The 27,833-nt window shown below is 44.7% G+C and overlaps 1 protein-coding gene across 1 annotated transcript in view; it reads left to right on the top strand.

Annotated features, from left to right (window-relative positions):
* Positions 1-1,491: 1,491 nt before the first annotated feature.
* The window catches only part of LOC119433618 (V-type proton ATPase subunit d 1), a 29,465-nt gene continuing 3,123 nt past the window's right edge, over positions 1,492-27,833 (top strand). Inside the window, exons 1-6 of the mRNA XM_037700875.2 lie at positions 1,492-1,666; positions 2,467-2,638; positions 4,226-4,404; positions 7,632-7,789; positions 18,957-19,133; positions 19,235-19,312. Coding sequence (XP_037556803.1) covers positions 1,546-1,666; positions 2,467-2,638; positions 4,226-4,404; positions 7,632-7,789; positions 18,957-19,133; positions 19,235-19,312 — 885 coding nt within the window. The 5' untranslated portion in view covers positions 1,492-1,545. The remainder of the gene's footprint in view (positions 1,667-2,466; positions 2,639-4,225; positions 4,405-7,631; positions 7,790-18,956; positions 19,134-19,234; positions 19,313-27,833) is intronic.

Consider the following 27,833-nt stretch of genomic DNA (forward strand, 5'->3'; position numbering starts at 1 on the left):
TGATTGCTGAGAGAGTAAGGGGAGGACTTGATGATGAAGAACCAACTAGCCCAAAAACACGTCCTTACAAGGGGGAGAGGCCACAGCTGTGGCGGCGCAACTGTTTCTATGCGCGGCTGTGCCATCACGTGATTGCTGAGAGAGAGTGTGGCGGAGACGCCACAGTTGCCACCGTTCCAAGGCACGGACGGTCGGACGCCGCGAGTATGAGCCATTAAAGGCTTTCGCCTTAATAAGGGACAGACATTGAAAGAACGCTGACTTCGAACTAATTTTATTTTCATGAATTGAATAAACACACTGTTGGAAACAAAACTAGGCAAGGCAGATAGATGAATAGCCCTGTCATGTGCAGCCGGATCAGTTTAGATTGATGAAGTATTCTTGAACTCTACTTTCGTTGATTGCGCGGTAATAGGTTGATTATTAGAATATAAAATGGCAGTCAGCATTTTTGAATTTCGAGCTGAAACTCCAGGGCCCGTACGTCAGTGTGACGTCATAGATTGCTAAGTATTCTTTTCGCATTTCGGCCGTTGGGATTCAGTAAATTAAGGTCCTTGAAACTTGCTATGTTCATTGTTTGGTTATTTCATGATACAGTACGAGTAATAGATTTTTACGGATCAAAGTTTAATTAGGGCCAAGCAGACGGCATCAAAATTCATGACGTCACGGCGAGCTGATGCGTGAATTTCAAGGTGGCGTCGCCACTTGTCTGTATTTTTCGCGTCTGTTCTGGCTTATCAATTGCGTCTTCTCGCGGTAAGGGTGTTCTTGGTATTGTGGAAGCGTAATTTACTATACTCAGCTCAAATAATTTTTCCTCTTTAGTGTCGGATTAAAGAGTGCATGTTTTCGTTGCCAACACAGACGTTTTGTTTTATGATTAGCTTGTATATTTTGCAGGTGCCCAAATTTTCGCACAACCTGCACCCTCCATTCCTTTCGCTGTTGGTCACTATCTCTTTTATGACATTGCTGGAATCGACCACGCGCGTCACGCGATAAAAGAAATGAAAAGGAATGTAACATATTACGGACCCAGTCCTATAGTAAGCATACCCAGTCCTTGCATGCCCGGCTGCTGATTCTTTATAAATTGTTTCTTGTCGATGCTGTCAGCTTTCTGTAGCTCACATTATCGGAGAAACCGCACGATGGATACGTTGAAACGTTAAAACGGCTTTTCAAATTACTTAGTTGTTCAGAAATTACATGCATAACCTGTTGCATAAGACCTAGTACGCGAGGCAATCATAAAAAAGGCACGATTTCTGTTATTAATGGATGGGACTTCCCGATTATCAGCAAAACTCAAAGCCGGAGCGGCAACGTGTACTTCTGAAACATCGGAACTGCCCATTTAGGGTGGGCCGTGCCCAAACATGCGCAAACGGTGAAGTCCGATCAAGCCGCGAACAAAACCGAAAACGGAAGTTTGTTTGCTGCTGCTGATAGCGCGAGAGGGCAGCAGTTGGCATCCGTTTTCTGCAATCAGCCTTCAACTGCGGTGAGCAGTCATATGATCAATACGGTGTAAAAATGTCTCAGCTCCTGTTTAACATGAGCAATGGTTACCTCGAAGGTTTGGTTCGAGGTTTTAAAGGCGGAATTCTGAAGCAGAGCGATTACTTGAACCTCGTGCAATGCGAGACTCTCGAAGGTGAGAAAACCGTGCTCCTGTGGTAGTCTGCACTTCGCGCTACACCCATCGCTGGTACCTTCTCCCCCTTGATGTAACGCATGTGCTTTAAAGTTCCACGAATAATACAGCAGCGCTACCGTTATTTTACTTTCGAAGTAATCCTGTCTTGTATTTTCTTCACGGGCTTGTATTTATCGGCCATCTGCCGGTCTGAGCAACGGCGTGATGTTTAAAAACAAAAACATCAGCAGGTGGTTGTTGATTTTGCGACTGCTGTGCTATTCCTCAGTCACGTTTTCCTCGTAAATATGATCTCTTTAGCTGTGATAAGTGCTTGAATTTCTCTGCCTTTTCAGAAAGCTGCAAGTGACGAGAGATTTTATGCATTACGTTGAATAGTCTTGATAGGCTCCTTTGCGTTTCATGCACACTTTTGCCAGTCGCTTGTTTGCCGGCAGGGTCAGTATATTTAGTGCAATAAATATATGATCGTTGTTTTTTTGTGTTTTTTTACGCCTCCAAAGCACAAATAATTGCATTCAAAGTAAGGCTGTAACTGCGGAGTTCACGTTAGGGCAACTCTTTTGAGTCATCCTATGATGGAATGGCATCTCTTACTCTTTTATAATTACGGTGTATGTGTTTGTAGGCACATGCCTTTGCACCCTGGAGTGCGCTCAGTGCCTTAGATGGCTTTGCTATTACAAGTTGTGTAATAGTTGTCCTGTGTTTTATTACTGTCATTGCAGTTGCCTGCAATGATAACGACATGTTGAAAATGAAAATTTCTTTGTGCCTTGTGTTGCTTTTTTTTTCAGACTTGAAACTTCACCTCCAGAGCACAGATTATGGTAATTTCTTGGCAAATGAAGCAAGTCCTCTCACTGTTTCGGTTATCGATGACAAGCTGCGGGAAAAACTTGTGGTGGAATTTCGGCACATGAGAAATCATGCTGTTGAACCACTGGCCACTTTCTTAGACTATATCACGTAAGTTGTGTGAAGTCAGTGAGCGCTTTTGAGGTATGTTGCCAAGACCATCCTAGTTTTTCAACACACTACTTGAAGCATGCCTTAGTAATTGTGAACTAATTGTACATTTGAAATTGGAACGACTGGCTGAAGCAGACACACCATGTTGTTATTGAGAAAATATAGCCAGAACAAGTACGCTAAACAACTGGAACCTTTGTGGTTCTTGTATTGCCTAATGTGCAGCTCTATAGGCAGCTTTACAATTGCAGACATTTTAAAAATTATATACTTGAGTGGAAAAAAAAAAATCTGATGAGCAGAAAACAGTTGATTGCTGCTTCATTTGAAAAGTGCTGTCCCTTTTTTGGTAGATGTAAACTAGGCGTTTACATCTACCATCTACCTTCATACTCTCATTTGGTAGATGTAAACTAGGGGTTTGCAAATATTTTAAGTTTAGGATGCAAATTGAATAGACTTTTCTATTTGATTCATATTCAATTTGAGAATTCACTATTCAAAATTGTTGAATATTTGTTTCATTTCAATAAAGGGTAACACCTCTTATTGGAGTCTACATGAAGAAAGACAGGATGCAAGTGGTGACTGTTCTGAATGATTTTGCTGAGGGAAGCCATGGTTGCTATGCAGAGGCACCACTTGCTGAGCTGTATGGTGCAGCTAATTTCTGCTCAATAATTTCAAGTCGTTCAAAAAGACTGCCTTGCCTTTAGGCAGCATGCACATTTTTCTTGATTTAGGCAAAGCACTCTGTTGTTTGGACAATTTCACATGTTTAAATCCCTTTAAAACGATGGTAGTATTGGTTTGCTCTCTCAAAAAACATGGCATTCTATATCTGTGTGGGGACGTGGTGTTCCTGTGTTTCATTACTGTCATTGTGATTGCACCAGATGGATCACCTTTCAGTTCATGATTTACAAGTTCTTCGGTTGATTGTATGTTCACTGCATTACTGTCATTGTGACTGTGCCAGATATGATTACCTATCGGTTGCTCTCGATTTACAAGCCCTTCGGTTGATTGTACACTTCTAAGCACCATTAAAGCGTCAAATGGGGTAAATAAGCGTTCATCTTTTTTTTTTAATTATTATTATTACCAGGCAGACTTCACGCAACTTTGCTTAGAGAAAAATAAAATGTTTTTCATTTGGTTCGGAACTTATAGCATTTGAGCACCGCTTAGCAGCTAGGGTGTCACGCTGCTAAGCACGAGGTCGAGAGATCAAATCACCACAGCGGCCACATTTCGATGGGGGGCGAAATGCAAGAATGCCCCTGTCCCGTGCATTGGGGGCACGTTAAAGATCCCCTCCTGGTCAAAATTAATCCCAAGTCCCCCACTACGGCGGGTCTCATAATGAAATTGTGGTTTTGGCACGTAAAACCCCAGAATTCAATTCAGCCATTTCGACACCCCTACTACAAACCATACTCACTGATGACCGACAGTCCACTTCGCTCCACTTTAAACTTTCCTGTAACTGCTGCTCATTGTGACACCACCTACCTCCATAGCATGGCATTTTAATATGGTGTTGCCCTCATGATTGCTAGAATAGAATTTCGTTCTGTGCAGGTACAGCTACATGATTGACAACATCATCCTGCTGATCACAGGGACCCTGCACCAACGGCCTATTGGAGAGCTGATCCCAAAGTGCCACCCTTTGGGCAGTTTTGATCAAATGGAGGCCATCCACATTGCCTCCACACCTGCAGAACTCTACAATGCAGTGATAGTTGACACACCTCTTGGTATGGCTGTCTATTGTTATTGGCGCATCACTAAGTTTTCAAAACCAGATTAGGCAGTTCTTTCTTCACACGTTGATCCAAAGCGAACTAATTGATCCTTGCTTAAACTGGTGTTCCTTTGTTCGAGCAAGCCTCGAGTACAAAACAAAGTTATTCTTGTGATGCCATCTATTTTGTGTGATGGTCTTCATGTGTTGCATGCTCATTTACCACTTTCACGAAATGCAAAAAAGTGCAAATCAAGCGTATCAACTTTTCTTGAAATATTCTTTCAAAAATTATTCAAATATATACTTGTCAAACATTGATTAAAGGTCTTTGTATGTATTGCGTTAAAAAGAAAACGCTTCTAACAGGGAAGTTTTTTTTAATGTGGGATCTTTGCATTGTGCGTGCATAAAAAAAATTGTGTACTTTTTATGTTGCCTTCATACTGATTCACTTGCACAACACTGGATATTGATGATATCAGAACATGTCACCACATTCTGTGCCTATGTAGTTGGGAAGCAGGAATTTGAGAAACCGCAGGATGGCCTGTAGAAAGAGCCACTGTTAGCTTGAATTAAAGACCATATGTGAAGTATAGCACAGTCTGTTCTTTTGTAAAGGCTATAGTATTCTATGAACTAAAGGCCATACGTGAGGTATAGCACAATCTGTTCTTTTGTAAATAAAGGGCATGGTATTGCATGAACCAAAGGCCGCCTGCGTTGAAATTTCACTTTGGCTAAATTGGCTATAGATGAGTAGAGCATACAATTCAAGCAATCTTCGCAAAGCTGCAGGGCTGGTAATTGTTTACTTTATTTAACATCCTCTAAATAGCACCTAAGCCGACAATGCTTTTACCTGATGGTCGGGGGATATGGTACAAATCCCAGACCGTGGCCTCCGAGATTTTCAGCTCACTAGTGCCACCTAATTTCATAGGTCATGCCGAGCGAGCCACGGGGCTCTCAACATTCTGGGTTCTTCGCCATTTCTAGTGAGCGGTAATGGTGGTATTTTTGTTCAGTTCTGGTATCAAAAACGTCTATTTCTGCTAGTTTTGATGACACATTCATCAGTATTTCAGTCATAAAATTTTGAATGGAGGCTTCTCTATATCTACAATATCTGAAACTAGGCTTTTTATGTGGTCCAAAATTTAATTGCAGTTGGTGTTTAAGCTTCTCAATTCCGCCATACCTGCACATTGAAGGACGCTCCCTGGACTGCAGAAGGCCTTCAGTCACCATACTTGCATGTTGTTTCATTTTTACTCACTCTGCTTTAGTGCTCCTGTGATTGATGCATTTTTGGCACTATAAGGAAACTGAAATTTTTTGGAGAAAGTCCTCTCACAGTTTTGGAGGACTAGAAACAGGCCACAAAGACAAAGGACAGTGAAAACACAACACGGTTTTGTTTTTACTCTCCTTTGTGCACTGTTTCTAGTCTTTCAACAATGTGCCAACTTGCCCAGTTTTCATTCTTCTGCAGTCGTCTTGCAGGACTGCATATGCCTGCATATGGCTGTTTGCCATAGGAATATTGCCTTTTTATGAATTAACATGCTCCTATAACTTTTTGACTTGATGGCACACCTGTCGTGGCCCATGAGTAGGGTGCCCAGCTCGGCTGCAGGAGGTGGGTGGTTTGAACCCAGCCATCTATAAGATGGGTGAAAGCAACCCCCTGTCATTAAGCCGGCTCTTTCATGGGTGAAAGAGCCAGCTTGGGAGAGGTTTGGCACAGCCTGCTGAAGTGTCAAACCTAACAAGAACACAACACAACTGTGCATCTTTGTTTTATGATTATTGATGAGTGGGCTTGGATACCTTTTTTATTGTAGGCCAGATCGGGAATTTCAGTGGCAGGGGTGTTCAGACAGCTTCTGTAGATGTTGCCAACATAGAAATAGTGGCACTAGTGGTGCGCTGTTATAAGAGGACACATCCACCAAATCAGGAGTAATGATCAGAGAAAGAAAAATGATAAGTAGAAAAATAACTGTCCAGTAATCATCATCAGCCTATTTTATGTCCACTGTAAGATGAAAGCATCTTCCAATGATCAACTACCTGTTCTGCATCAAGAGTGATTGACTTTAAAAAGTGTCACAAGTGCTGCTTACGAGTGTTAAAGTATACATGCAGGAACAAGGATGCTTATTTTTGATCTCGCGTACACTAAACAAGACAGGGCTGCAACTTTGTATTGATGCTTTCTGCTCGATTCTGTGCCATTCTTATCCTCCTTTCATGGCTGGCTGATCCCATTCATAATGGGGGCGAAACGTTGCTCTAACCACTGACTAAGCGCAAAAAGGATTAGCATCGGAGAAGGCATCGCTACAAAATCGTGGCCCTGGTTTCAAAACAGAAAGCAGACTTTGTGGATATAGACAACCTCTCGACCTTATTCTTAATTTGTCATCCAGGGCCAGCATCTTGTACGCATTCAAAAAGCCGATGTTCGGTTTCATCTCATGCGATTGTCCAGGCTGCGCCGATATCACGGCCTAGGCCAATCTAGGCCAATCACGTGAGGTGAAACCGAACGTCAGTTTTTTGAACGCATACAAGATAGCGACCCCGGTTTCAGTCAATTTTTGGCTGTTAATTGCATAGCTCTTTTTTTTCTTCATTAATTGATGCAATTTACATTGTAAGCGTAACATTTAACTTTAATAAATTTCATGATACCATAGTTGTCAGTGTAACAGACCTTACACAAAGTTCTGCTACTGAACGTCCCCATACATCTGGGTCAGCAGAGCTTGGATGGATGGATGGATGGATGTAAAACTTTAATGAATGTCCTGAGAGCTTGGATGACTGAGCTTATGTTTAATATGCTGTTGAAGCTGGTGTTTGAGAAATCAGTGTAAAAACCAAACTCTAAATTTTGTTTTGTTAGGTCCTGTGCCTGTACATTTTTTACATTTGTGGTACTGCCAATTATTACTAATATTTTTGGTTGAAACGAAAGTTTTTGGAAAGAAAGTTCATATAATGGTTGTAGTGTTTTAATTTTAATTGAAAGCACTGAATCCTGCAGTGAATATTAAGTGAAGCTCGAAATGCTTTTTTTTTTTTTTACATGGCACTCATTTGTTTTGTGAAAAATGCAGAGCAAATAGAATAGCCGAGTTTCCACCTTATTTGCTTGTTTTTACTATTTTACATGTGTGAAAGGGATGCGTACCTGACAGTGGGCTTGTATTACTCTGTGCTGTGCAGCACCTTTCTTCGTGGATTGTATTTCTGAACAAGATCTTGATGAAATGAATATTGAAATCATCCGCAACACCCTGTACAAGGCATACCTGGAAAACTTCTACAAGTTCTGTGAAAGTATTGGAGGCACTACTGCAGATGTCATGCTCGAAATCCTAGCTGTGAGCCATCTTTCGTCTTTCATCTCTTGTGGTTGCCTGCAAAGAAATTTATAAGCTGCTTATTTTAAGTATTGCTTGTTAAAGTGTTTTAAGTGTTTAAAATTTTATTCTAGGGGGAAAGGCTTGCAAAATGAATGATTAGGTAGAGAAGGAAGACAGGACAGTTGTCTACCTTCCTTCTCTAGTGAAATATTTTCAACCATTTTATGTGCATTTTCTTGTATGTATTGATAAAAGCTCACCCAGTAAACTACTCTTCTCAACTTCATTAAAAGTTTTGTTGCTTGCAGTGCTAAAGTTTGATACTAAATGTATGGCCTAGATAATTTGATGATTTTATTCCAATTTTTTTTTTTTTTTTTCTGTTTGCACTTCATCAGTGGTCTGAGCGGTTGGTTCTTCGCCCAAGTTTTCACTAGGATCGGCTGGTTGTGAGCATCCTAAATTTTAAAGAAATTTGTGATAAAACAAGCTGGAAACTTATTATTACACTAAAGTTTCAAGTTTTTTTTCAATGGTTGTAATATTCTTTGCAGGCTTTTTCAGATTCAAATGCATTTCTCTGTAGTTCTATAAAGCTGTATAATATACCTGTAACTGCATGGTATCATGTATGATATGTGAGAATTTCCACTCATAAAATTACAATCATGCATTTTTTATTGCAATATCAATTACATGAACACTCCAGCCAAATTTCCGTCATCTTCATTGCTGTAATGTTCTGTATTATGTCCAAGTGCGATAACATCACGGCCACGTGCTGTATGCTGTAGGTGCTAGTGAAAGCTTGCAAGGGTGAGCCGAGAAGGATGGTGGCGTGATGCGGCGGTGTCTTGTGCGTGCCGTCTTACGTACGCAAGGGTTGGAGCTGGGAAATATGCACATGCTAAGAGAGGGCAGGCTTCTCTACTCCACAGCGGCCGCAGGTGTCTTATCTTGGAGGCAATCTGCATTGGGTTCAAAGGCTAGTCAACCTGAGATAGCTGATGGCTTGATGTGCGCTGTGTTCTCGCACACCTAGTTTGCTTTGAAGTGAGAGGCAGTATGAAGGGGAATTCGCTCGCCACTGCTGCCGCTCGTCATCTCTCTAGCGTTCTGACAGCGAGTGCCCACGGTCATCGAGTGAGATGTGTTTGTTTTCCTCTACGTGCATGATGACATGCTTGTTAATTTAGTTAGTAAGCGAATGTTTGAAACAGTTTGTGCAGCTGATAAACTGAGTTACTTCGTATAGCTGTCTAATAATTTGCTATTGCTATCAATGTTTCGCCTGTCGGGCGAAACTGTGACTTCTTTTTGAAAAACTGAGGTTTGTTTCAGCATTTCTAGCATAAACAAAGATTCATTTAACTTTTTTACAAGAAAACAAAAATTCATGCAGTAAGGGGTTAATTATGAATGAGGCTTAAGCTTGCAATAATGTTCGCCCTCTTAATAAAGGAACTTGCATTTTAATATCACGTGTAATGAATAATGAATGCAGTCATTTTTAAGGTGTAAAGTTCTACTTTAAAGATCTACTGTGTCTTTTCTCATTAATTGCATGCAGAGTTTTCTGTCTGCCAGAGCTGGAAGATGCTACTCCAAACCGCCATTTTTCTTGCTCTGAATCTACAGTTGTTTTTGCTTCAGAAGCATAAATTTCTGCTCCAAACTGCGTTTTTTCATGCCTCAAAAGCTGCTTTAAAGGCCCAAGTTATGGTTACATCACTCCCAACTCCATCACTTTCTCACCATCTGGTGGCAAACTGCAGAAACAACAAAAAGACTATTTGCATTGTCTCCAAGACAGGAGATAACATGCAGGTTTTGCTGCAACTGTCCCATTTTTACATCCATTTTGACAGAAGCTTATCTTCAGCAGTGGGCATGGCTGGAGTTTCCAAACGGATTAAGATGTCAGGGGCATGATAACTGCTGTTTGCAGTAATTGAATAAAGGGAATTAGTCACCGATGTTCAGCGTTTTTTTTATTAAGGTGAATATAGACTGGCATAAGGCAAAAATATGTGACTGCTAAACATTTCTGTGAAACTGTGTCACAGTTCACTTTTACTCTTAAAATGCTAATAAAACTTCAGCTTGAATTGGATCTGAACAATCTTATGTTTCATTACCCTTGACTGCATGTGTAGGTGCATGCATGCTTGAAAACTTTCTTCAAGACAGAATTGGATCTGAACAATCTTATGTTTCATTACCCTTGACTGCATGTGTAGGTGCATGCATGCTTGAAAACTTTCTTCAAGACATATAGTGGTCTACATATCAATCCACACATCTTTTTAGTCTTTTGTTTACTGCTGTGCTCTTGGGGCTCAAGTTTCACTTCAAGTTTTCATTCTAGAGTTAGCATTGTAACATGAACCATTTAGCATTGGTACTTGCCCACTTCGTTTGGCTAAACTGAAAAACTTGTCCTATGTGCACTTGGCCATTGGCAAAGGAATCTCAGCTTGACGAGTGAACTACTGCCACCATCTGCTGTTATAGGGGCCCTACAGATTTTTTAACATGGCATGTTTAATAAACTTGCTTAGTTGTTAGACAATACTGTCATGAACGTCCCAGCCAAATGTTATTCCAGTACATGCATCTTGGAGCCTACAATTTTGCTGAAAAGGCTGCATACTTTTCCCTTCAACTTTTCAATACGTTCATGCACAGGAGTAAATTGGCAGATTTATTTAATATTCATGACTAAGTGCTTCCAGCAGAATTGAAAGTGGAGAAATTGCATCACTGTTGAGCTGGTGGCACCATATGTCGGTGAATGATACCACTGTGGCGATACTAAGGTCTATGACATTGGGGGATGTGATGGAAGATTGCGCTACATGACCTCGAGGTCATGCTGATACAAAAGCATGGTGAGCATTGCACTGCATGGGCATGGCGACACAGTGCAGTTACAATGATGAAGAGGCGGGGAAGATTGCAAGGGATGTGGCAGTGACAGCATTTGATTGCCAATAATGACATTTATACAAAGCGCATTCAGAAACTTCTCTTTAAAAACTATTCGTGAGGAGGTATGCAATAGTACCAGACACAATCTGCAGCTTTCATGAAAGGTTTTGCAGGAACCCTTTGCGAAACAAACATGGGCAGTGGTAGATTGTGGCTGTGCTGACAGGAAGGGTCACTACTCCTCCTGAATGGCAAAACACACTTTCCCATTGGGCCAGTGCAGAGGGGTCTTAGGTTTTCTTGTCATATGAACTAGGAAAGAATTTTGTTTTATGTTACAGTGCCAACTCTAAAGTGGGACCTTGGTGCACAAGTTGTGTGGAAACAAAACGGCGGTAGACACAAAATATTTCTTAAAAGTTATTAATCAATCATGAAACCAACTGCTTTAGTATCCTCTTAACTGTTTGTTGCACAAAATCATCTATCTTAAAGTCATTTTTGGTGCATTCAGATATGAGTGAGATAACTTCCATAGGAATTTCCACGTAAAGAAGTAGTGTTCCTCCTGAAGTGCAACTTCTAGGAGGTACTTATGACATCCATTAGTAGTATTAGTTTTCAGTGTTTTTTTGTTTCACCAAACAAAAACATTGCTGAAAAAGCTTTTTTTTTTTTCCACAAGAACATCGGTTTCATAGTGACTTTTTTTTTTCTGTTTGTCACGACTCATGACACTTTCTCCTTGTACTGTGGGTTTCCGCGCATGCATTTTGGTGCAACGTAAACGTATATATTTGAATCAACACATGTATAGGCGCAATGGGGCCTATGCAGATGCTAAAGTTTGAACTATACAGGATGTTTCACGTAACTTGAATCAAATATTTAAAGAAAGTGGTTAACCACAACTGAATGAAACCGACGACATATGATTTGACATCATGTGGCGCTTCTTATGGTATTTTTTAGATTGTACTTAATTAGTTAATTAACTAAGATCAATTATACAAAAATTTTAATATTCACCTTAGTGCCAGGTGCATTTCGTTACATTGTAGAGGGCATTCCAAAACAGCTGATCCAACTTTTGTGGCAACGTACATGCTGCGTGGCGATTTTTTCCTCTGTTTAACTCTTTCCGTACCACGGCCATTGGGCATCGTTAGCTCTCTGTATGGATGGTTTGAAACGCCGTTTTCGAGACCTTCCACACCACTCATGGACATACTGTGCTATTGGACGTGAAGGAGGAGAAGTATATTTTAGTTTTCTAAGCAGTTCACTTTTTCCCTGCAAGGCGGCGATTTTTAAACGCGCTCCAAAGTTTCGCGATCGTCAAAGGAGAACGAAAAAATGGCAGCCCGCTGTCGATGGTTTGAAACGCTGCTTTCGAGGCCTTCTGCGCCGCTCCCCGACACACTGCGTCAACGGACGTGAAAGAGGAGAAACTATATTTTTGTTTTCTAAGCAGTTCGCTTTTTCCCTGCAAGGCGGTGATTTTTAAACGCGCTCCGAAGTTTCGCTATCGTCAAAGTTTAACACAAAAATGTCCGGCTCCGGAAATGGCGCGCGCTTTGGGAGATCGCAGATATCACGATTGCACTCCCTCTGCGGCTGATCTTATCGATACATCGAATAGCAGTGAGTCAGAGGACGCTGACTTTTCGTTGGACTTTGAGTCTGAAAGCGACGACGACGCAAACCAGCCCGGAACATCGGCAGCTGCAACCCGGCACGCCCACCTGTAGTGCTTTCAGTAAAATTTTTGTAGCGGAATACCTGTTCAATGATAAATTTTGATTTTTTTCCGAGATGCTGCCTAATAGAGTATAGACCACTTATAACGTAACCGCTTATAGTGCAGGACCGGATATAGTACGGTCTTTTCAGACTCCCGTTAATTTTCCCATAGAACTCCATGTATACGCATACCGCTTGCAGTGCAGCCGCATGAGACGAAATACCATTTATAATGCGGCTTCTGCAGGAAAATCTCGCCGACAAGGGCGGCAGCGAGCACGCTTCTCAACAAGGTGCGCCCACCAATGGGAGAGGAGATCAACGAGGGCCATGCGGAGGAGGAGCATGAGATGCGGAGCAAACGACTGGAAACAACTGCGTGCATAGGTTGTCTAGGCGACGGAGAAACCTTTTGTTTGGCTGCTTATCAGCGGTGCGTTTTGCACTGAACGCGGCTTCAGTTTCTGTGCACCCGTTGCGATGCGTGGCGTGAAGCGCGAGCGACGCTGTCAATTTAAGCCGTGTCCCGCAAATTTAGTTTGGAGCTACAGTAAAACCTCGTTAATTCAGAAAATCAGTTAATTCGGACTTATTTGGCTGCACATAGGTTAATTCGGACTACTTTCGGAGCTCGGTGAGCGAGGAGCGCAGCAAATGTGCGACGCAAAAGAGCAAGAACGGCGCTAGCGTCCAACTGAAACGAAGCAGCCTGTATTCCTGCGTTAACCGCCGCGGGCTTTCGTAACTGCGTAATCGTCATCCACGATCGCGTCGATAGTGGCCGCGGTTTTCTCCGCAGCGGTTGCGGCGAACAGTAGTTTCGCTTTTACACGGTACACGCGTCGGTCGCGTGCCTAAAAAACTGCGTAGTCGCCATCGATGATCGCATAGATAGCAACCGCGGTTTCAACTGCAGTTGTTGCAGCGAATGGAAGTTAATTCGTTCAGACTCGGTGCGTGCGTCGGGCGCGTGCCTTCAGCACCGCGAATTTGTCACCATTCATAATCGCCTCGATAGCAGTCACGGTTTTTTCCGCAGCGGTTGCGGCAAACAGTTGTTTCGTTTTTACTCGGTGCAAAGCTGTCGAGCTTGAAGAGCACCGGCTACATCGCGATTATGTTTTCGCCAGCTCTATGGCGAAAATGTAATCGCGATGTGCGCGCGATAGTACAAAGCGTGTCTACATGCTTGGTCTACATGTTTTGCAGACATGCAGGGCTTGAAAATCGTTGTTTTGGTTATGGTGCGGTACCGCTTATAGTGCAGATATTCGCGACTCTGGCGACTTACGTTATAAGCGGTCTACACTGTAGATGGCAATACATTTTGTATATCCAATAATTTTGGTAAAATTTTTCTCTTAGTAGATACAAGCATGTCTTTACAAACTTTGTTAAATTTTATTGCAGAAATTTGAATTTAACAATTTATATATCTTTTATGACACACAACTCATTAATAAAGCTTTGATATGTGAAAAGTGCATTCATTTTGCTTTCTGTTTATGTATTACAGTAAATATTGAGCGCAGAGTTCCTTCAGAAAAGAACATCTGCCATAACATACAAAAACACCTACAGTTAAACCTGCTTATAACGAACCTCCATATAACGAATTCCTGGATATAACGAAGTATTTCTATTCCCCGCCGTTACTCCATAGAAGCACATGTATTTGAGACCTCTACTTAACGAAGTGGCAGCAGGAGACCCCCTCGAAATAAAAAATTTTCTCCACCGACAACCTAGATATTTCGCCCCAAATTTTGTCATTTTTTCGTGAGCAGCAACCGGAAGCACCTTCTCCGCCGCAAGGGAATGCGAAGCGAGCGCACGCGTGCATGCGTGCAAGCTTGTGCGAGGCGGGCCTGCAGCCCTCGACCCGGCGATCTTGCCGCTGCGGGCGTGACCTTTCCCCCTCCCTTCATTCAAACCTGATCCTGCCGCTTGCTCCGGCTGGCTTAGCCCGCCAAGCCGGCACTCTCCTTTTCCAGTTGATGTTGCCGATGTGCTGGCAGACGCTGTGACACATCACACTCGATGAGCGTGGACACGCGCTGTCATACGCTTGCGGCGTGTGGAAGCGCCGCTGCAGAAGCGAGCGAAGGGACCTTCGTGCTGTTGTCTGTCGCTTCAACGCAAACTGAGTGCCGAGAACACACAGCACGCACAAAGCTACGAGCCACTGATGCACCTACACTGCCTAGACTCTGCCCCCACGCAGATCGCTTTCAAGATACGGACCGCGCGCTGCCACGCAGTACGCAGTTGATGCCAGAGTACAGTGCAACACCGCCCGCTATCCCTCCCCCCTCACTCCCTCGCCGCTGCCTTGAACCACAACGGAAGAAATTGCGCTTCCTCCCTGCTTTTATTTCTTGTGCGCGCGAGATTTAGACGTGGTCGTCGACTCCCCTCGCACGTTTTCACTCGCACATACAGCATACGGCGCGCGGCGACTGCGTTATCGCCCTTGGACTTTATACGAAACATCTATGAGCCAAAACCAATTTTAGTGCCACAACGCGTCATAGACACCATCTTTAGACAGCAAATACGGATCTCGAGGGCCATACTTTTGCTGGCGGAAACCAAAAATACGTCATAGTTGTCGCCTTCGGCACTTTGGGCGGCTAATGCCATCGTCACGCCACCAAGCCAAGCGACATGAAAAGTCAAAATAGCCGCTCGGGCCGGCGTTGAGTGGCAGTTCACAACGTTTGATGTGGGAACGGTCCCACAGTTGCGACGCAACAGCGGGTTACCAATGCATTCAGTTCTATGGGAGCTGTGCCGGGACTGGCCGAAAACGATGTAACATCCGGGAAAACACAGCACCCGGGAACGTAACAGCGGGGTTCTACTGTAACACTATACGACACTACGATGCCATCGTGACGCTGGCTCTTCGTTTCCGATGACTCGCGCTTGTGCGAAACGACACACGTCCACGCATCCAGTACCTGGTGTGACATTTCAAGGATTAGTGCTTTGACGAAAATGGAAAATGGGTGCACGTTACAATCGAGGGCGCATTAGAATCGAGTAACTACGGTAAACGTTACTTTTTTAAATTTTTGTGCCGAACCTGCATATAACGAAATCCTCTTTATAATGAAGCTTTTCGGGAATTTGTCAATTTCGTTATATCTATGTTTAACTGTATTTTCCCCATGATAGGGAAAGAGTTAAAGAAAGCCTGCGAAATGTGAAATAAAACCGCGTGACTTCGCTCATGTGGTATCGTATTGCAGCACTCTCAGTCGTGCTTTGAGCGAAAGAACCGCTTATCAAAGACGGCTACCCGTCTGTTCCACGTGCTGCCGTGGAAGGTGCTGACGTACTGTGAAGCCAATGCCCATAGCACGGCCACTGGATAAAAAAAAGGTGCGGCCTGTCGCGTGCAACGAAAACGGCGTCATCCGCCACGGCGCCACCAGCTGGGGATTGTTGTCAGGAATTGCCATAGAAAATGCGTCGGGAACGCGCTTCGAATGCCGACGCATGCCTATAGCCGCGGCCACTCGCTTCGCCACGGACCGCGCGCATGGTTGTTTTGTTTAAAGCACGGTTGAGAGCGCTACAATACAATAGTACATGAGCGCAGTCACATGGTTTTATTTCATATTTCACGGGCTTTCTTTAAACGCCAGAAAAAATCACCATGCAGCATGTACGTTGCCACAAAAAATTGGATCGGTCGTTTTGGATTGCCCTCTACAACATAACCTAGCACACTTGGCCCTAAACTTAATATTAAAAATTTTGAATAATGATAAACTAATTAAGCGCAGTGTAAAAAAAAGTACCCTAAAGAGCACTACATGAAGGCAGACCATATGTCGTTGGTTTCATTCAGTTGCACTTAAAGGGCCCCTAAACCACCTCAGATATTTTTTTAACATTTCATGTAAACACGCGCGTCGAGTTCAGAATGCCGTCACGATCAACGATGCCAAACGCTGCAGCGCTACGCGACGCGGGCGCGCCACAAAAATGCCGTCCTCGTCTCCTGGCCTTTCCGGTATCCCCAGCGGTCGTCACGATGTCAGCAGGGTGCATCTGGTGATGTCAACAGCGGAAACGATGTCCATTGGTCGAACCTTCGACTTCCGGTTTGTCTGCTAGCAGGTACGCGCGCTCCCTGCTCTTCCTCATCGTGTTGCTCGCTTGTGCGCACTTGCGAATCGGTACTTATAGCCTGAAACACAAGTGCCAAATTGTTCACTGTTCCAACACAGTCGTGCTTAGCGGTCTGATTAGCTGCGCGAACAGAGTCCGACGGTGTTGGCCTTTCTACACATGCGCGCAACACAGGGTCCATGCGGCACGCTTCGCGTGAGCACAGGCCAGCGCGGCAGCAACAGCGGATAGCCGAGAAGCACTGAGTCGCGGCTAAGGCCTGTCCACGTTACCGGCACGGTAACTCGCCGCACGCCGTTTGCCATTCGTGGGCCGCCGTTCAACAGCGGTTTTGCTCGCGAACAGCGAGATTTCCTTGTCGTACATAGAGAGGATGAGACCGGGACTCATTCGTGCGTCAGCCTCACCGCCGCTGATCGTTCGACGGTGCTGATGTCGTCGCTAGGCCTTTTCCTGTTCCCTTCAAAGCTAAAGCGGACGGCGCTTCGAAATGAATTACCGACACTCACGAGCCACAATATTTTCTTATCGTTGTTGTCGCTCTTCGCAACAATTGTACACAAAGAAGAAAAATACGCTGATATTAGCGACGCCGTGCGCTGCAGCTGAGCTCAACAAGTATCGGAGCTCTCGTTCATGTTAAACGTTTGACAGCGGATATTGTTTTTCTTAAATTGTCAATTTAGGCATCGCTTTATCTAGCGGAAATAATTTTTCCTGGAACAGAAGCTGCAGCCGATGTTTTCGGCGGCGGAGGCGCGCAGCTTCGCGCGTCGTCGATTGGCCCGTCGATCATGCAGCGGGTGGTGTGCTGTCCGCACTGCCGTATACTTTGGACACCTCTCGCGCGGCAGACGTTCTACGGCACTGGAGGTCAGTTCGCTGTCGGTATATTTGCCGCTAGCGCAGACGTGCCCCGGAAGTGGGAGAAGCGCGTTGGCGACGAGGAATGTCACGTGACATTTGGATGAGCACTCGGTGAGGAGGGAGACCAGCCAACGAGGAGAGTAGCGAAGGAAAGAGTGAAACGAGCGAGGACCGTGTTTCGATCACCAAACGCGTGTAACTCCGCTATTACGGCACCATTTCAAAAAATTCTCACGGCTACGTGTTCATTGTAGACTCGTGCACAACTGCAACACCACAACTAAATTTCGACCTCTGGGTGGTTTAGGGGCCCTTTAACCACTTTTTTATAAATCCTTGGTTCAAGTTACGTTCAGAGTTATTGTCCAGCACAAGATGCGCCTTTCTGTATTGGATGTTTCTCGAATGTTGCTGCTGGTTTTATCCGTTGCCAATGTTCTCTCCGAGCCTTGTGTAATCAGATTGTGTACACGATCAGAACACTGGTGTATGTTCTAGAATCTAGAACGTACATAAGCGCCAGCGATTACACTGGAAGGTTAAATGAGTCATGTATAAATAGCCGACGCGCTTGACCTGCTGATCAGATTTTCGAAGATCGACGAGTGTGCTCGCCGCTATCATTGTGCCGAGTGTTACTTGTTGGCACAGGTTTGCCCAATAAACAGTTAGTTTCGTGACTTGCATTGTGCCACTGGGGTTCTTCACCATCATGAAAGTGTGACATTATTATATAACGCTGTATCTTATGTTGCCGTCTGGGTGCCTTCTGCGCTACCTACTGTGTACATGATGCCAAAGTAAGCCAAAGCTCATCAGCCGGTCATATATTATATCCTGTTATAATCAAAATCTATGCCATTGTTTGCTGTGGCTCTCTGATATATGCTTGTTCAAAGCGAAACAGTTCTTTTGCTTTCTTTACCCATTTTAAATATTTTGTGATCCAATTGACATACGGCTTCTTTTGAAACCCTTTTGGCATGGCTACTTTGAAATTGGTGTCAACCAAAATTTCACTATGGAGTACATTTGAGAGGTGCATTCGCAAGCAGCTGCTTGTAATTCAACCATTTGATCATTTTCGTCTACAGCAGTTTCCATTTATTGTCTCGGTATTCCTTCGCGGCGGCAGTTAAATTTATTTAATTGAAATTGTGTATAAACACACTTTGTTATATTGAGGATACAAATACATTGTTTTCAATGAACAAGAAGTTATAAAAAATAAGTACTTCATTATATCGAGAATTTCGTTATATTGAACTTTGTTATTTCTAGGTTTAACTGCAGTAACTTTAAAAGATCTTGTTGGTTACATAGGTGAGGTGTTCAGTTAAACTTAATAGTAAACTGCTCATATGCAGGAGTGAATTCCTTTCTAATCGCAGCCTGTGCAGACTGAAGACAAAAAAACTGTGATTGTGTACCTAACCTTTCATGTGCTTGTGGAACGCTTTTGCCAAGACATTTGTGTTTGCTGTTTGCCTACCCCCTACAGTTTGAGGCTGACCGTCGGGCATTTATTATCACCATCAACTCATTTGGCACTGAACTAACAAAAGAAGACAGAGCGAAGCTCTTTCCCAAATGTGGTCACCTCTACCCTGATGGACTGAATGCCCTTGCTAAAGCGGATGACTATGACCAAGTACGGAGCATCGCGGAATTCTATGCAGTAAGAGCTTTCTTCTATGGGTTTTTTCGTCTGAACATAGCATTTCACAAGAACTTGCGTTTGTAACCTATTCTTTCTTACATTGGATTGTTTCCTTATAGCAATACAATGTGCTGTTTGGTGGAGCGGGAAACAATCCTGATGAGAGGACACTTGAGGACAAGTTCTTTGAGCATGAGGTATGTCTGAGTTAAGCATGACTTTCGTGACTGTCGCAAAGGAGCTCATGATAATCTGTTGGACACCATGGAAAAGTCTGTGCTAAGGAATGTCTGCCTTGCACGTTTTCTTTACAATCTAGAAAAAAAGAAAAAATATTTGATCATACATAGTTCTTGTCTGCTGCATTGACTTGCCCTATACAGGTTAACCCTTTTGCTACCCGGATTTTTGGCCAAAAATAATAAAAAAATACCGATTTTTTAAAATTTGCCTAATTAATTCTACGTATCTTGAAATAACGAAAATATATCCCTAAAGGCACTTTATTTGTAAGATACACGCGAAATATTTTTTTTGAAAATATGGTGAAGGTTGGCTTCACTGGACTGCACACCGGAGATTGCCCGACTTTCTTTAGTAATACCGCGCACAGTTGCCATCCTCTGTCACGGGTACCTTTATGCCAGGCGCGGCCGTGAAAACAAACCTAGGAGGCGGCGATGGGGGGTTCTTTACATCTATCGGCGTCCACTGCCAACACATCGAGACGCTGTCATCAGAATCCGATGATTCCGAGAAAATATGCTGGTCAGTATCGTCACTGCCATTCTTGGAGGAGAACCGAACTTCTTCACTGTCCGAGTCCTACAAAATGGCCACTAACAAACATTTTTTTCCCCCCTTTTTTCCGGAGTGAAGCCGTTGCAGGCACGCGCACGCACAGAGGAGGATGCCATTTTTAAATCCGAGCTGCCAGCATCGAAAAGTTTTTCAGACAAGATGCAAGCTTTGAGCGCGTTTTTATTTTTTTACTGCGCCATCTGTTGAAGCCAAAGAAAACTAAGCAAACTTTATCATGGTAGCTTGAAGGCAGCAGTGCGAAAGTGCTTGTTTCAGCGTGGACAAGCCCAGCTCGTCTTCGGTGGGAGCGGTACAAACCGTGTGGACTAGCTCAGCTCGTCTACAGTAGGGAAAGGTTTAATATATTGCAGGGTGCCATTTGAGCCTGTGAAAAAGGGTGAATATAGTCTGATTAGGATAAAACTGCAATGGGATGATCATCATTCCTGCCTGTACCCAGTTGTAACCCAGACTTCCTTTTACTTGACTGTGGTAAGACAGGTACTATTACTACGAATGGACAAATGTGCTAAGTGCAGCATGCGAGGTGTCTGCCAGCATTTTTGTCCCATTTGATGTAGTCGTATGGCACTGTTTTATCACTTCACTAGTTATGTGATAAGTACTGTTCTTTTGCAAATTTCCATTCCTAATTGCGACACCCTGCTTTATATAGCCAAATGGGTATCATTTCTAATATGACCCGCCGTGGTTGCTCAGTGGCTATGGTGTTGTGCTGCTGAGCACGAGGTCGCGGGATCGAATCCCAGCCACGGCGGCCGCATTTCGATGGGGGCGAAATGCGAAAACACCCGTGTACTTAGATTTAGGTGCACGTTAAAGAACCCCAGGTGGTCCAAATTTCCCGAGTCCCCCACTAAGCAGATCGTGGTTTTGGCACGTAAAACCCCATAATCTAATCTAATCATTTCTAATATGGTAACAGGGGCTCCGGAAGTATTTCTGATGTGTGGGGGCGACGTCTGGGGGCTCATGTCGCATCGTGTAGCTCGCCTCTCTCTCTCTCTCTCTCTCTCTCTCTCTCTCTCTCTATATATATATATATATATATATATATATATATATATATATATCATGATCATCATCAGCCTATATTATGTCCATATATATATACATATATATATATATATATATATCATCATGATCATCATCAGCCTATATTTATGTCCACTGCAGGGCGAAGGCCTCTCTCTGCGATCTCCAATTACCCCTGTCTTGTGCTAGCTGATTCCAACTTGCACCTGCAAATTTCCTATCTTCATCACCCCACCTTGTTTTCTGCCGTCCTCTACTGCGCTTCCCTTCTCTTGGTATCCATTCTGTAACTCATATATATATATATATATATATATACAGGGTGTTTCAGCGAACACTTTCAGAATTTATTTAAGGTTGCCTGTGGCAGATAGCCCAATTCTAATTAATGAGCTGGTCTACTCGAAGAGGCGGACATTACTTGTACACAAAATTGGCATTCATAATCGACCAATTACCAAAAATTCACTAATTAAGTTTTGAACTAATTATCTGATGGCCCATATTGCAATTTACAAATTGTAGCAGGGGAGTTCGCAAGGCGGATCCACTTGGAATTAATTCTCAGGATGACACCAGTTTCGAGATATTTATTCCCGAACTTTGCGGAGAAATGCATTGGCGTTCCAGTTAATTTTGTGCTTCAATGCATAAAGCGACATTTTGTTAAGGATTTAACTGGAACGCCAATGCATTTCTCCGCAAATTTCGGGAATTAATATCTCGAAACTGGTGTCATCCTGAGAATTAATTCCAAGTGTATCCGCCCTGCGAACTCCACGGCTACAATTTGTAAATTGTAATATGGGCCATCAGATAATTAGTTAAAACTTAATTAGTGAATTTTTGTTAATTAGTCGATTATGCATGTTAATTTTTTTGCAAGTAATGTCCGCCTCTTCGAGTAGACCAGCTGATTAACTAGAATTGGGCTATCTGGCACAGGCACGCTTTAAGAACTTTTGAAAGTGTTCGCTGAAACACCCTGTATATATACATACATGCATGCATACATACATACATACATACATACATACATACATACATACATGCATACATACATGCATACATACATACACACATACATACACACATACAGTAGAACCCCGCTGTTAAGTTCCCGGGTGCTGCGTTTTCCCAGCTGTTGCATTGTTTTCAGACGGTCCCGGCACAGCTCCCATAGAACCCAGTGCATTGGTAACCCCGCTGTTGCGTTACAACTGTAGGACCGTTCCCGCATCATTTGTTGTGAACTGCCACCCCGCGCTTGCCCGAGCGGCCGTTTTGACTTTTCATGTCGCTTGGCTCGGTGGCTTGACGATAGCATTGGCCGCGCAAAGTGCCGGGGGCGACACCTAGGACGTATTTTCGGTTACCACAAGCAAAAGTATGGCCCTTGAGATCCGTATTTGCTATCTAAAAATGGTGTCTATGACTCGTTGTGGCCCAAAAATTGGTTTTGGCTCATAGATGTTCCATATAAAGTCCAAGGGCGATAACGCCGTCGCCGCACGCCGTATGCTGTATGTGCAAGTGAAAGCGTGCGAGGGGAGCCAACGACCCCGTCTAAATCTAGTGCATGCAAGAAAGAAAAGCAGGGAGGGAGCGCGCCTTCCTTCGTTGTGCTTGAGGCACTGGTGAGGGAGCGAGGGCGGAAGGATAGCGAGCGGCGTTGTACTCTAGCATCAACTGCGTACTGCGCGGCGGCGCGTGGGCCGTATTGTCCATATCTTGAAAGCGAGGCATGGCGCCGCCATGTAGGAGCGGTGAAGCGAACTACTGCATCGTGACACTGACGAGCGCTGACAGGGAGCGTTTCGGTACTCACAGCATAGCAGAGGCTCCAACGCGGTATAGCCTGGTGTTGGCACTTTGCGCACATGGTTTGCCTTTTTTTCACGTTGGATTAGCTTGTGGCGCCTTGTCACCTATAGAGTGCAGCTTCAACATGCAACAGCCTCACGGGGGGGGGGGGGGGTTTAGAACCTGTGGGGGCGATTGCCCCCGGTTCCGGAGCCCCTGTATGGTAATATACTATACAGAATGCTTCCTACTATAGCATAGCAACTGCAGTTTAACTCTTGAAAATAAAATTTGACAAAGTGTTTTCTTGCACAAGTGTTCGATTGGAGCACTTGGACAATCTATTTAAAGTAGAGATTTTCTTAGCATTCAGTGGCATGGAGAAATTTTTACTGTTCAGCATAGCTCTTGTGTGCGTAAGTGTGCATGTTGCCCTGGCTCGATTCCCCTGCACATGCAGAGAAAGTAAGTGTTTATTGTCCATGTTGGTCTTCTGGTTTCAGTGATGGTAACAATGACTTTATTGTAGCTTGTAGAAAGCATTCCTCTAAGCTCTGACACTTATGCGATGTCTGCTTGTTGTTTTTAAGTGGTTGTTAGGCAGGTACACTGTGTACTATGTGTGTCATACCAAAGCTTTTTAAAGTGAATAGCTTTCTTTGGCTCTTTCGCCTGTTTTAGTGGTTGAACTTTCATCACTGACACGGTGTGTGCTCACGCTAAATTGAATTGCAAGACACGTTTGTCGTCGAACACCATTATGGCTCTTTAAAAGGCATGTGCTGTCTTGCTAGAGCTTTGGGGTGTCTGTAGGTCTAGAGGTGGCAGTTGCCTTCCATGCCGATGCTTGAGCCGCTACGTACAGTACACATATATGTAATTCTATTGTATGTGTAGCCTCCTATACTACCGCTACAGGTGTGCTGGTTAATGGCTCTGTTCTCTGTGGAATTAATGAAACAACAAACGGTACGTAAGTAATCCTCACTGCAACAAATATATGCCTCAAGCACATTATTCCTTCAACTCTTTCATTACCGCTAGAAATGTGCTCATTTTCGGTGCTTTTGTGTTTTAACATTTTTATTTCAAGACGTAGTAGTTGCAATATATACTGTGATACATAAAATTGTAGTCAGATCATTGCTGTTTTGAATGGATGTATAGCAGTAATAATTGCTCAAACAATTTCTGGGAATTCTTATGTGAAAGTTCAAAGAAGTACCTCGAGGAACACGAATGAAATTAATAATTTGCGAGTTTTAGAATAAGTACTGGAAGTAGCAAAATATCTGAAATATAGAAAATATGCACCTGGTTCCTAGTTCCCGATTAGATCACGCAAAAACATTATTATGGAAAGTTTTTGTCATCAATACTAGCCATAGTGATACCTATGCTATGCGAGAAAGCAGTAGCTTTGCAAATACAAAACCGGGTAAGTTCCTATTTTACAGGGACCATTTCTTTTTATTCATTGCAGCAGGCACTTGGTTTCTATTTAACTGCATTTCTTAGGCTTGCGAATCAATGGTTGTCAGGTCAATGAGCATACAGAAGTCTCCTCATACAGTAAAGACCACTTATAATGAAACCGCTTATAGTGCAGGACCGGATATAGTACGGTCTTTTCAGACTCCCATTAATTTTTCCATAGCACTCCATGTATAGGCATACCGCTTACAGTGCAGCCACGTAAGACGAAATACCGGTTATAATGTGGCTTCCGCGGGAAAATCTCGTCGACAAGGGCGGTAGCGAGCACGCTTCTCAATGAGGTGTGCCCATCGATGGGAGAGATCAACGAGGGCGATGTGGAGGAGCATGAGACGTGGAGCATGAGTCCAAGGGCGATAAAATCGTTGCTGCGTGCCGTATGTGCGTGTGAAAGGGCGCGGGGGACGCGCGCCTTCACGGAGAGTGAACGCACAGCGGAGAGCAAACACGACTTCCATCGCGCGAAAGGCCATGGGGGTATGGGAGGGAGGGGGGCGACGCTGTGCTGCGGCACCAAATGCGTATCTTCCAACCGGGTGCAAGGGGAACTGGCAACGCAATCTCCCATGCGAAAGGAGCAAAGCGTGAAGGCAGCACGGGAGGGAGGGAGGGAGAGGCTTTTACTCTGCCAACAAATGCGTTTGCGCCTGTGCGGGGTGTCGGCGTTGTTGCGTGCACCGTATATCGAAAGCGATCTCCACACGGCACTGACCTTTGTATGCGCTGTGCTTACGCCACTCAGTTTCCATTGAAGCGATAGACCGCACAAACCTTCGCTCGCTGCGGCGGCCGCATTTTGACAGTGGTTGTCTGCGGTCATCGAGTCTATTCATGTTCGCTTCTGTGGGTTGGCACCACGCTTATTAATTCAGTTAGTAAGCGAATGTGTCAAATTTATGCAGCCAATAAAACTACTATCCCTACTCCTTATAGCTCTCTACTAATTTGCTATCGCAATTGATGCTTCGCCTTTCGGGCGAAACTGAGGCTTTTTTAAAAATTATTACTTTCACTGCTTCAAGCGAAGATCGTGGGTACTTGCACATTAACCTTTCAACGTTCGTAAATTTAAACGGATGCAAAACTTCCAGTCGGACGCTTTGATTCTCGGATGCGCGAGGCTGCTTGGTCTACATGTATTGGATACGTGCAGGGCTTGAAAATCGTTTTGGTCATAGTGCGGTACCGCTTATAGTGCAGATATTCACGACTCCGGCGACTTACGTTATAAGCGGTCTACACTGTACTTGGCAGTGATTCCACTCCTGCGCCAACTGCGCCAAAGTGCGCCAAATGGGATTTACTGCGCCATCCTGATACAATCGACGAAAATTGCGCCTAACTGCGCCAAACAGTCTCGGATTTGGCGGCGTCTATCGCCGACAATTGCAGCAACGGGGAATTAAAACGTGCAACGCGATGATAGGGCTAGCCTTAGTCCCGATTGCGTGCGTCCCGAACGCGTGCGTCCCGTTTAAGGGGGGGCCGCGGCTTTCGCATCGCGAAAAATGGCTAAAAAATCGATTTTTTGAAAATCACATTTTCAATTTGTGTAACTCTTATTTTATCGGATTCCGAAATATCATCGCTGAAAACCAAGTAGAAGTGCTCTAAAAAAATTGTTGTATCAGCCAAGGTGCCGAAAAATTTCGCGGAAATCGCGAAAAAAACGGCGTTTTTCAAGCCACGATATCTCCGGAACGGCGCAGCCGAGCGCCACCATCTTGGACTCGTTGGAAAGCGCATTTCTCCGTCTTCAAATTTGCCCCTTCAGCTATCTCCTCCATACAGAAACAAGCACACAAAAAGCAAATGATTGAAGGTCGTGCCGGAGCCACCGATTGCCCGCGCCCGCCACGTGACTCCAGCGCGGTTCGCCATTGGCCCGGTGCTCGCTTCGCGATGGCGTCGTCTGCACCGCTTGTTGCGGTCTCTTCGCGAGCTCTGGGCGGTTTCCGTAATCTCGACTAGTATTAGAGCGGGCGCTACGTGGACATCGCAGTAGCGTGGCCGATCCCGCTTTTTGTAGACGTCTCAGACCCGCGGCTAAGCATTCGGAGCATCGGTGACGCGGATTCGCGACCTCGCTTCGGGCACGGAATCCTCGGTCACGCGGAAGCCTTTCGCGCGTAGGCGTCTCCGACTCGGCGATCAAGCACATCGCGCGCGGGCTTCTCGGATCCTTGCCTAAGCATTTCGTGCATCGGCCCCTCCGTCTGCGCGACTAAGCACCTCGAGCATCGACTCCTCGAGCCCGCGGCTACGCATTTCGCGCGTCGGCACATCGCTCAACGAGTCTCGACTCCTCGGACCCGCGGCTAGGCACTTCGCGCGTCGGCCCTGCGAGCGTCAACTCCTCGAGCCCGCGGCTAGGCATTTCGCGCGTCGGCACCTCGGAAGGCGCGACTAAGCTAATCGAGCGTCGCCTCCTCAAGCCCGTGGCTAGGCATTTCGCACGTCGGCACATCGCTCATCGAGTGTCGACTCGTCGGACCCGCGGCTAGGCACTTCGCGCGTCGGCACCTCGAGCGTCGACTCCTCGAGTCCGCGGCTAGGCATTTCGCGCGTCGGCACATCGCTCATCGAGTGTCGACACCTTGAGCGTTTATTCCTCGGACCCGCGGCTAGGCATTTCGCGCGTCGGCCCCTCCGACTGCGCGATTACAGAGCGTCTATTATTTGGATTCGCGACCAGGCATTTCGCGCGTCGGCACCTCGTACCCGCGACTTAGCACATCGTGTGCCGACTCTATTATCGTAATGCCACGATATCTCGTAACAATACCTATCTACCACCCCTTCATAAAGAGAACCTCATCATGAGCTCTGCTCACTAGACCACTTGGGCTGGCACAGACACCTGGCTGCAGAAGTGAGGCATCATACAAAAGTGCAGGCTGGAAAGCACCTAGCAGCTGCATTGCTGCCTATCTATCAGTGACTCTCCTAACCCCCATGTCAATGGAAGATGATTCAGAAGGCTGCTGGGAGCCTTCATTCAGTAACATGGTCGATTCTACAAAAAAAAAAAAAAAAAAAAAATTCCTCACTGACTGCACTAGAGACTGCTATCAATGAGGCAGTCTGCAGGTACAACGCTAGAACTACTGTATATTTATGCCCACATAGTTCTGCACCTCACTTGGTTTGAAACCCAGGCACCATGCTCTTTGTAGAGCAGCAGTAAAGAATGCCATGCAAACTTGAAAAACGCAGAACAAAGGCACAGCAGCCCAGAGGCCACATGATGCGGGAACGGTCTCACATTTGCGACGCAACAGTGGTGCTACCAATGCATTGGGTACTATGGGAGCTTAACAGCCGGGAAGACGCAGCGCCCAGGAACGTAACAGCGGGGTTCTACTGTCGCTTGTTTGAAGCGCAGCATTACATGTGATTATAATAACTGCATGCCGCCAATGTGTCCATCATTTCTGTTTATGGATATACGGAATGACATCTGGGAAAACTAGCAATATATGCCACGATATCAATTTGTGTGTCGTATGTACACTTTTTGAAATACTTCAGGATGTGAAAAATCAGCTGCTCCAAGCTGCT

The sequence above is a fragment of the Dermacentor silvarum genome, chromosome 1, assembly GCF_013339745.2.
Source record: "Dermacentor silvarum isolate Dsil-2018 chromosome 1, BIME_Dsil_1.4, whole genome shotgun sequence".
Classification (NCBI taxonomy): domain Eukaryota; kingdom Metazoa; phylum Arthropoda; class Arachnida; order Ixodida; family Ixodidae; genus Dermacentor; species Dermacentor silvarum.